At 35.9% G+C, this 10725-nt stretch overlaps 2 protein-coding genes across 3 annotated transcripts; both read left to right on the top strand.

The window, feature by feature from the left end:
- The first annotated feature begins 2887 nt into the window (after positions 1-2887).
- Positions 2888-4748, top strand: LOC111365283 (nudix hydrolase 18, mitochondrial-like). Of its 2 annotated transcripts, none has more exons than XM_022985729.1 (6): positions 2888-3214; positions 3322-3427; positions 3541-3624; positions 3723-3851; positions 3960-4065; positions 4150-4748. In XM_022985729.1, exons 1-6 carry the CDS (start codon positions 3129-3131, stop codon positions 4269-4271), a joined length of 633 nt encoding a protein of 210 aa, XP_022841497.1. In that variant the 5' UTR covers positions 2888-3128; the 3' UTR covers positions 4272-4748. The 2 variants fall into 2 exon arrangements, with proteins under 2 accessions (XP_022841497.1, XP_022841498.1); XM_022985730.1 differs by having other exon boundaries at positions 2898-3214; positions 3960-3993; positions 4078-4748.
- A 2556-nt stretch (positions 4749-7304) lies between these two features.
- Positions 7305-10499, top strand: LOC111365282 (probable inactive receptor kinase At1g48480). Its single transcript, XM_022985728.1, has 3 exons — positions 7305-8829; positions 9520-10304; positions 10389-10499. The coding sequence occupies exons 1-2, from the start codon at positions 7440-7442 to the stop codon at positions 10128-10130; spliced, it is 2001 nt and encodes a 666-aa protein (XP_022841496.1). The 5' UTR covers positions 7305-7439; the 3' UTR covers positions 10131-10304; positions 10389-10499.
- The last annotated feature ends 226 nt before the right edge of the window (positions 10500-10725 follow it).

Raw genomic sequence — 10725 nt, 5'->3', positions numbered from 1 at the left:
AGTGTGAGTTCTTTTTATAACTACCTAATTGATTGTGACAACAAGTTTGCATTTTATCTTGTCCTTATATTTTTTAATTGTATTTTAAGCTAGTTTAATTAACTACATTATGGACACAGCATATTTCTCTCTCAATTTCTTTTAAAATATGTAAATTAGCATTAATAATTTAAATTGCCAAAATATTACACTATAAACATACTTGCATTTTTCCTGAGAACAACAGTACAGTTAGAAGCATGGGCGGACTCAAGGGGTCTTGACCCCCCGCCCCCCCAACTTTTCAGATTTGAATTTTTTTTCTCTCTCATGCGTGGATAATTCTGTTTGGTATCAATTGAAATCTAAATTCTACTATAAATTAAAGTTAACAATTAATTTTAATAACATATTTCATGGAATCCTTAACATTTTAATTTTTATCAAAATACACTAAAAATTTAATTTTAACCTCTACTAAATAGGGATAAAATCACAATAAATTTGAATTTTTTTTCCTCTTTTCTTTTGCTCTATCTTACGCTCACCCTCACACCTTTTAAAAACAACTTAACCCTTTTAATTTTTTAAAATTTGTCTATAATTTTTCTATAAATTATCATATTTATTACAAATTTTCGCTTTCCAATCAAATTTTCATTAATTAGAATCTAAATTTACATTTTTTTAAATCCTATTTGTGTACATATAATGTGATTGAACTGATTATATCCAATTTAACTTATATTTAACGAATGTATTTGTTTGATTGAATAATGGTTATATGTTTTTTTTTTCTTTTGATCACTTGAATTGATTGTTTATATTAAATACACTTTGAATTTTTTAAATATAAATATGTATTTTCTTATGATGAGCAAAATATTAATAAAATGATCAAATGGATGAAAATGATGAACAAAATATTAAATGTAAATCTATATTTTTTCGGTTGATTTTAAATCATTTAAAAATTTAGAACAAAGTATTCGATTTGTAAAGATTTTGATTGTGCCCCCTAACTAAGAATTTCTGCATCCGCCCCTGATTAGAAGACTAGGAACCAGGCTTATAAGCTAGTTGTGTAAATTTTGGACGATACAATTCGTGGGTTGCAGCTTATAGATGAGTACCTTTTTTTTTTCCAAGCATTCTGTAATTACGCTGGTCTGGAAAATAATTGGTGGGTTAGAAGTGGAATCGTATTATAGTTCTAGGACCTAAAGGTGCAATGCAAACCAAAGATAAATTAAAAATTTCACATGCAGTCTCCAAAATTTACTCCTTCAAGCACTTGGGACCTGATTCATTCAGTTTTTAATTTTTTTTTTTTTTTTTGAACTTTGAGATCCTCAATCTTTCAATTTACTATAGATATGTCCTTTCAGAAGGTGATTTAGGGATGACAACATTACCTGACTCCCGCCTTGCTTAGTAATCGAAGCACGGAATATGGTCCCTATCCCAACTATATTTTTCTCTCTTATATTTTACAATTTAAATCGTATTTAAAAAATTAAATAAAATAAACATACGAATGAATAAACAAGATAATAAATAAAGATTATTTTAATCATTGCCCTCTTGACTCCCCAAAAATTTCTTACAAGATGGGGACAGAAAGTGCCATCCCAATTCTGCTTCGTCTCATTGCCACCCTATGAGGTTTCGTAAGAACATACCACGTTTTTGCATTTTTTCTTCTTTTTTCAATCTCTTTTCACAAGTGTTTTTAGAGAGATACATGGATGGGATTACAATTACCTAAACTCTAAATAAAGTGACACGTGCATGGGCAAGACTAAAAGGATCAATCTTCACTAAATTGAAAGTTTGGGATCAGAAAACATGAAATTGAATGGAGACTCAAGTGATCTAGAGATAAAATTTAGGGATTGTAGCTGCAATGTTTGCTTTAAATATCAAGCGCAATTCATTACTTTTTATTTTTGATATTTTCACTCTTATTTATTCATTTCATTGCTAATAATGTCATTTTTTTCCAATTTCTCAAAACAACAAATACATCCTCCTATTTAAATAAAACAAAAAGGAAAAGAAAAATTAAAAAACAAATTGTAATTATACTCCCAAGCTTTTTAAAAAACTGTAAATGAGTCCAAATAAATTATTAAAAGAGTAATTAGTACAAAACGTCCATACCTTTTATTTTTTTGGCAATTTCACCCTTATTGTCATATTTCATTGCAAAAATAATTATTTTGGAGAATATGTGATGAAAAAGTAAAAATACGTTCCCTCCCCTCGTCGGCCTTGCCGCCTTCCTTAACAAATTCTCAAGCCTCCTTTGCGTTGTCTTCCTCATAGGAACTGACGAGTTGACCCCGAAGGCTAAATTTTATGGTAAAAAAAACTCTGTAATAATAATCGGGCCATGATATCTCAACTCAAAAAAAAAAAGTAACGTTTCAAGAACAAATAGTTTTTCTTTTGTGATACTTTTGTATTGGTTTTTCTTTTTATCCTTTTCACATCCAATCTCACATAATATTCAGCAAATGTCTTTTTGTTGTTAGGGAAGAACGGATCAGAGATCCATTTATCTTGTGGTTGAAAAAGAAAATTGAAAATAAAATGAATTTTAAAGAATCAATACCATACATGAGTTAAGTGTGCAGTTTTATAATGCATCTCAGGTGTTTGTATAGTGCGAGACACGGACACATGCTTGACCCATGACTCTTCAATGCGACTAAACCAAACGCGTACTAAGCCAAACGCGTCCCACAAGTCGCACGTACCTGTCGACGTAACAGAAAAACATTTGTTTTACTCGAAAAATTATTATTCTAATCAAATAACAAATATTACTCATTTTCCCGGAAAGCACAACGTACATCTGAACCCCCCCTCGAAACCTCTACCTCACCCCACTAAAATCTTGATTCCATCCCCTCTATTAAAGGAGTGGATAGCCTTGGCCATTTCATTATCCGCCTTTTCCTTTTGCCATTATCAACAGAAAGTTGAGTTATTTTACGCAATACTTTTGAGATATAGATTCAAGGATAGTCCCCTCTGCCAGATTTGTGCTTATCATAACGGTTTAAACAGAACAGAGCTTCAATAAATAGGGAATTCTTCTCCTCTTTTCTTTGAATTCTTGAAAGATAATTATTTTATTTACCATGCAAATCAAGAAATTGGTTTCTCAGACATCTCGTACAGGAAGACATTTGCAGCGCTATAATCAGGGCTGTCGCCTTGTTGTTGGGTATGAATTTTTTTTTTTTTTTTTAACCTTCTCCCTTTTTCTGAATTTTCAAGACTTCTTTGGCTGAAAATTATCCTAATTGTTTATTATATTTGCAAAATCTGCAGATGTATTCCATACAGAATCAGGAAAACTAACACATCATCCCAAAATGATGAATTAGAAGTTCTTTTGATCAGTTCTCAAAAGAATTCAAGCATGATGTTCCCTAAGGTATTTTGTTATTCGCGTCCTTTTTATTTTGGAATATCGAATGGGAATAATACAAATTAATTAATGGTATAATTCTGTTGTTGACCTTGTTAATTTTGCTGTGGAACTATTAGGGTGGTTGGGAAATTGATGAGGATATAGAATTAGCAGCTTCACGCGAAACCCTGGAAGAAGCTGGTGTAATCGGCTTGCTCGGGGTCAGTATCTCTTCTTCTAGTTGAATCTTATGGGCTTCTTCTTGGTCATGATCTTATGTCATTTTCTAATTTCGTTCGGTTCCCTCTGTTCCTTGCAGGATAAATTAGGTGAATGGATTTTTAAAAGCAAAAAGCAAGACAAGTTTCATGAGGGATCCATGTTTTCCCTGTTAGTCACCGAGGAATTGGATGTTTGGCCAGAGAAAAATGTCCGTCAACGGAAATGGGTATGTCAAAATATCGAACTTTCTGTTCAGAAGGTCTTTCAACAGAAATGTATAATGCAATATTGTTATCGAATGAGTTCTGATATCATATTGAATTTAACTCCACAGATGACTGTTAATGAAGCTAGAGAAGTGTGTGCACATTCGTGGATGAAGGAAGCTTTAAATGCATTTGCTCGTCAATTCTTGCTTCTGCAGAGTTGCAAGGACGAATCTGTGGCNGCACATTCGTGGATGAAGGAAGCTTTAAATGCATTTGCTCGTCAATTCTTGCTTCTGCAGAGTTGCAAGGACGAATCTGTGGCGTCCTGCAGAGCTGAAGAACAAAGAGCGAGTATCGAAGATCAAGTTGTTGAAGAGAAAGTCGATTGTTACTTAGTTGATGGCTGGGCTAGTCATCTAGTCTCGTGTTCTAATTGAGGAATGAGAATGGATAAGAGGCTCGTGTGATTACAGTAGTTGATGGCCGGGATATCCATCTAAGCCCACTGTCCAGTTTCGTGGATTGCAACTTATCCTCGTGGGATTACCATAGTTGATGGCCGGGATATCCAAGCCCAAGGTCCAATTTCGAGGATTGCAACCTGTCGAGCTACCGCAACAGGAATGGCTTGAAAATTTTAGTAGAGAAAATAGAGAAAGAAGGGGGTAGTAGAGAAGATGTACAGTGTGATCTCTAGTTTATTCTTTGAATGAATCGAATATGTTCTTCGTTGTTGGTTTCAGTGTTGATTCCATGCTTGATTCTTATTTGTGGAGTACATTGTAATTCTAAAGGAACTTACATAATGCACACCAATACTGAATGATCAGAAGGTGTTTGTGTTCAACTGATGCAGATAATTTCAAGTTGTGGTGTAACTCGTAAAATAATGTAAATTGTCTTAACCTTTTAAACTCTGATTTTTCTTGCAAAAACTCCCCGGCATGCTTGGAAAGATAGCCTTGTTGATAGTACTAATAGAGTGTGCAATCTACCAATGAGGACCCAGAAACGCCCTTTGGTCGATATGGTGCCTGTAATAGGTTTTGATAATGCAGACAGAAGAAGTGAGTGCCTCATAGGTTGAAATCGATCAAAAGTTTCACTCGCGGACTTTCAGTTAGCAAGCTATCGTACAATTACTGAATCGACCATCATTCAGATGATGGTTGAGCGAACCGATCCACTTTTTGTTTTAAATATTCGTTGGATTTCAGTCGACAAACATGAACGAGTAATTTCTTTACGAGTTCTGGCACTGACTTCCAAATTCCAAATTGTTATGCCAGTAAATTCATAGGGAGAAATTTATGCTACACCCACATGAAAAGAGTTTGACAATTCGAATTTGGATAGCCGTTGACTCTGTATTGTTTCTGATGTGAAAACCTCTATATCTTCCAATTTCAAGATGAAGTTCAAAATTGTGGTGCAGCAGCATAATCTCCTCGTGCATCTGCCTGTTCTGAAAGAACAACATACTCTCAGACAAAGTTAACATGAGACCACATGCCCTGCCGCAACCATTATATTAAGATTATGATTATGATTATTATAGCATTTTTCACATGTGGTAGGAACTTAAAAGATATTATTAATGAAGATTAAGGTGGTGTAACAGGGTGAGGCAGGTCTTTAGAAGACAATTTGCTATAGTTTACTTCTTCCTTTTGATCCCTATGTAGAATATATTAGAACTAGCGTCTGAGGAAAAACTTATGGGAAATGAGAAATAGCATTCTTCTTAAACTTTACCAAACGAGGATTTCTTTCATTAGCAACATTTCTGATAGAATTGTTGGCTTTTCATGTCCAAATTAGTGGTTGGATCAACAATCATGGGGTTATGAAGAAATCTGCAATCTGCATTTTTCTTGAAACAGATATTCTCGAAATTATGTCAACTTTGGCTCATTTGACAAATTTCAGCTAAATTAGTCTATTAAGAACACAATGGGGATCCTTACATTTTCTCCTCCTGCACTGAAGAGCATTCATTCTTCATACTGTATTATCATTTATCCAAAGACATCAAGAGATATGTCCAAGAAATAGGCCAACTCGACGAGCGTCGTAATTGTAAATTTTCAATCTATTACGTCAACAAACTCATGAAGAAAAATAAAAAAAATGAGGAACTACTACTCATTGCAAAGTATTTTGAAGATATGAATCTAGTTGCACTTGGTCTTAGAGCCCGTTTGGGACATTATCTCAGTTTGATCAAACAGTTTTTCAATCAAACAAAGTAAGTCTAGATAATTATCCAAACTTGCTTAAAAGCATTTTTTTAATCTCAAAAATAGCATTTAACTTTTCAAAAGCCATTTCAGATGAGCCTTCGGACTATCATTCTACTTTATGTGAAATTAGTAATGTCTAGAAAGTAATGGCTATCAAATCTTAACTTGTATGGCTGAATTGGACATCACAGTATAAGAATAGGGGGGGAAAAGTTAAAATAATATACTTATATGGGATAATCCATAGGCTTAAATTGTATAACACCAAACAAGAATATCAACTAATAGTAAAAGTATGTTCATCATACAAATTAGTCCGTTGATTTTAAGTATAATGTTATTTAACACCATTATTGTCAAGCATCAGTTTAGATGATAACTACATGGTATTAAGGGCATGTTTGAGCCATATTTTTTTCAAAAAAATACATTATTAAACAGTGATTTGACATCATTTCAACCACACATTCTTCAATAAAATAATATTACACACAAATCCAAAACTTTTCTTTATTTTTTAACCATACATTTTCCATCAATACACTATTCAAAAATTCATCATAAGCAAAATAATGTGGCTCAAACAAGGGCTGAATGATAGATTCAAAATGTCACGTGATTCATTTAGCCACTGTTTGGTGATGATAAAAATTAAATTTTTAGTAAATTTTGATAACAGTTGATGAAATATGTAATAAAAAAATTGTGGGATTCATAAAAATATGATTAATATTAATTATTAACTTTGACTTAAATTTAAATTTTAATCGATATCAAACAGAAACTTAATTGAATATATTAAATATTATTATCTAAATTAGTGCTAAATATCATTATTCTTTTCCAAACAATGAGCAATGGATTTTTAATGGTCCTCAGTTCAACCACCAGGGTTTTACGTTATTGCTGAGCTGTAACATCTGTGATTTATCTACATCATTTTCTGTCAACATAGTTACTTTTAATATTTTATCCCTCTGAACTAAGCCCATAAACACAGTAGGTAGCCGTGACGAACTGCAGAAAAACACACCCGTTTGGTAGGGATTTTTTGTCCCAAAAAATTGATTTTTTGACCGTTATTTTACTATTCAAGCCGTAATTTTTGACTTCTTCTATCACATGTGGACCTCACTTTTCTTCAAACGGTCAAAAAATCAATTCTCAAAATCCCTACCAAACGGACCTATATTATTATTTCCAACTCTCTCTCTCACACACAGAGACACGTTGATGCTGTCAACATAGTTACTTTTAATATTTTATCCCTCTGAACTAAGCCCATAAACACAGTAGGTAGCCGTGACGAACTGCAGAAAAACACACACACACCCACCAAATGAGCACTTAACACAGCAAAAAATGTACTTCCTGGCTTTACCAAAACTGACCAAAATGCTGCTCCTTCTGCTCTTTCTTCGTGTTTTCTTCCTTTCTCCTATTACTTCCTCAGATCTGGTAAGTGATAGAGCAGCCCTTTTGGGCCTCCGCACCGCTGTCGGCGGCCGCACTTTTTATTGGAATGTAACTTTATCTACGCCGTGTAAGTGGCAGGGTGTTATGTGTGATAACAACCGTGTTACTGCCCTACGCCTTCCCGCTTCCTCCCTTTTTGGTACCATTCCACCGGATACACTCTCTAATCTTACTCTACTGAGGACGCTTAGTCTCCGCCTTAACCATCTATCTGGTCCTCTACCTTCCGATATCTCTCGACTCACTCAGCTACGGAATTTGTATCTTCAGGGAAATCGGTTTTCAGGGCCGTTACCGGATTTCCTGTTTTCTGTTCATTCTCTAGTGCGGTTGAATCTCGCTCAGAACAAATTTTCTGGTGAAATTTCGTCTGGGTTTAACAATTTGACCCGTTTGCGCATGCTTTATTTGGAAAACAATGGGTTCACCGGTGTTCTGCCGGACATTGAGCTTTCGAGACTTCAACGGTTCAATATCTCTTTCAATAGCTTGAATGGGTCCGTTCCGAAAGGACTTGAGGACATGCCTAAAAATGCTTTCTTGGGAAATTCGCTCTGTGGGAAGCCTCTTGAAAATGCTTGCGAGGCCAATGCGGAAACTCCGCCTGCGACTGCTGGGAGTAATGAAAATATAAATGGGGTGGAAAATTTAGGGAAAGGCAAGAAAAGGAAGCTGTCTGGTGGTGCAATTGCAGGGATTGTAATTGGATCTGTTGTGGGATTTGTTTTATTGTTGTTGTTACTATTTATTTTACGTAGGAAGAGAAGTGGGAACAAGGCGAGATCCATAGATGTGACATCAATTAAGAATCAAGAAGCTGGGATAGGTGAAAAGCCGCTTGTGGAGCCGGAGAATGGTGGAACGAGTAATGAGTTTTCGGTGGCAGCAGCAGCTGCAGCTGCATTGACTGCAAATGGGAATGCAAAGGGGAAAACTGGTGGTGGCACAAATGAGGAAACTAAGAAATTGGCGTTTTTTGGGAACGCGTCACAGGTTTTTGACTTGGAGGAACTGTTGAGGGCATCCGCTGAGGTTCTGGGGAAGGGTACGTTTGGGACGACATATAAGGCTGTATTGGAAGTGGGAACTGTGGTTGCTGTGAAAAGGTTGAAGGATGTGACCATTTCGGAGAGGCAATTCAGGGAGAAAATTGAAGTGGTTGGGAACTTGGATCATCAGAATATGGTGCCTCTCATGGCTTATTATTATAGCCAGGAGGAAAAGCTTCTTGTGTATGATTATATGCCAATGGGAAGCTTGTCTGCACTTTTACATGGTGAGTTAGATTTTATTTTCTTTGCAATCACCATTTCATTCTGTGTTTGCTATGTTCAATTTTGTTAAGATAGTGTCTTGATCCGGCTTCTAATTCTGATGATAGGAATAATTTTTTCTTGAGTTTTGTTACACAGTGTATGAGTATAATCAAATCCTACACGTATGCATCTGCCAGCATGCCTCCCTGGTTCGCTATGAAGTCAAGCCAATACAAAATGCGCACGCAAGTGCAGTTTTGCTTGCCATATTTATGCTTAGGTTCTTTGTGGAAAACCAGAACTTGATGATGAATTAGAATTGCTTATGATTTTAAGTAAATTGATTAAAGGGGTTGATTGTTAGTAGCTTGTGCTTGTGATTTTTTCAAGTTGCTAATGTAAATTTGGTTAGATTCTTACATATGGGCTTACTGTCTTCTTCCTATCTAACAAGCTTCTTGGTGATACTGTCATTGATTTGATAATTTTGTAGAGAGTTGACTTTTTCCTTTTGCTTGCCTATATTCTTGAGTTATTATTTGCATTCTTACTTTGATCCTATGATCATTATATACACTATTGGTAAATTTGTACTTCGGCGTTTTTCGCTATACTGATTTAATTCCTAATTTCCTTGAAATTGCTACATTCGCAAACTTATCTGGTACAATTTGCTTTCTATGCCATCATTGTCATCTTCTTTGGCTCAGGTAACAAAGGAGGTGGTAGTATGCCATTAAATTGGGAATTGAGGTCTCGGATTGCACTTGGAGCTGCACTTGGTGTTGAATATCTGCATTCTCAAGGTCCGAATGTCACCCATGGAAACATCAAATCATCTAATATCCTGCTCACAAAGTCCTACGAGCCACGAGTCTCAGATTTTGGACTAAACCAACTGGTTGGAGTCCCATCCTCTCCCAACCGAGTTGCTGGCTATCGTGCGCCAGAAGTGACGGATCCTCGGCAAGTTTCCCAGAAAGCCGATGTTTATAGCTTTGGTGTATTGCTTTTGGAGCTTCTTACAGGGAAGGCACCGTCTCATGCCCTCTTGAACGAGGAAGGAGTCGACCTGCCAAGATGGGTTCAGTCAGTAGTTCGCGAGGAATGGACTTCCGAAGTTTTTGATCTCCAGCTCCTCAGTTACCAGAATGTCGAGGAGGAAATGGTGCAGCTATTGCAGCTTGCAATCGACTGCACTGCTCAGCACCCGGACTCACGGCCTTCAATTAAGGAAGTTGCAATCCGGATTGAAGACCTTCGGCGTTCAAGCTCACAAGGCGATCATGAACAACCCGATGTTGTCAGTGAACTGTATTAAAGTTCAACCAAGATCATATTAATCCTGCCCGTTGAAAATGTTAGCAATTTAAACCTGTTGTGCTGTTTGTTTGTTGTTAATTAAGGCCTCATTTTTCTTTATTCCCAGTTGACTCTGTTTTTCCTCATACTGTATTTTCGTTAGAAATTAATAAGTTGTCTTCTTCTTTGTTATCTCCCAGTAATCCATTAGCGTGCTCTTTTATTCTGGGGGGNGTATTTTCGTTAGAAATTAATAAGTTGTCTTCTTCTTTGTTATCTCCCAGTAATCCATTAGCGTGCTCTTTTATTCTGGGGGGACAATTTGAGTTCCATTGGTTCATGTTGGTTTGAATATGGTTGTTGTAATTATAACTTCACCTTTTGCTTTTCTTTTGCTCTGTAACCCACCTTTTTATGCTGATAAAGCCCCCCTACGCAACCCCTTGCCTCATATAACCCAATTTCTTTCCTTGGATGTTGATTTATTTTTCTATGAATCTGTTGGGAGTTGATTTCAAAACATCAACTCCATGTTTGGAATCTATTATGGGAAAACCCACATGAACTATCCCCTTGACAACCAGGAGGTTATGTGGTGCCCCTTTATTGGCCAC

This window comes from Olea europaea, chromosome 17, assembly GCF_002742605.1.
Source record: "Olea europaea var. sylvestris chromosome 17, O_europaea_v1, whole genome shotgun sequence".
Classification (NCBI taxonomy): Eukaryota; Viridiplantae; Streptophyta; class Magnoliopsida; order Lamiales; family Oleaceae; genus Olea; species Olea europaea.
The sequence above is the reverse complement of the archived record's forward strand: the minus strand, read 5'-3'. Positions and strand labels throughout refer to the sequence as shown.

What these genes read in the sequence shown, in the direction of transcription:
- LOC111365283 (XM_022985729.1), top strand. Translation starts at nt 3,129, where the DNA reads ATGCAAATCAAGAAATTGGTTTCTCAGACATCTCGTACAGGAAGACAT. An exon ending in GGCTGTCGCCTTGTTGTTGG is followed by an intron (nt 3,215 to 3,321) that starts GTATGAATTTTT and finishes CAAAATCTGCAG; the next exon opens with ATGTATTCCATACAGAATCA. An exon ending in ATGTCCGTCAACGGAAATGG is followed by an intron (nt 3,852 to 3,959) that starts GTATGTCAAAAT and finishes TTAACTCCACAG; the next exon opens with ATGACTGTTAATGAAGCTAG.
- LOC111365282 (XM_022985728.1), top strand. Translation starts at nt 7,440, where the DNA reads ATGTACTTCCTGGCTTTACCAAAACTGACCAAAATGCTGCTCCTTCTG. An exon ending in CTTGTCTGCACTTTTACATG is followed by an intron (nt 8,830 to 9,519) that starts GTGAGTTAGATT and finishes TCTTTGGCTCAG; the next exon opens with GTAACAAAGGAGGTGGTAGT.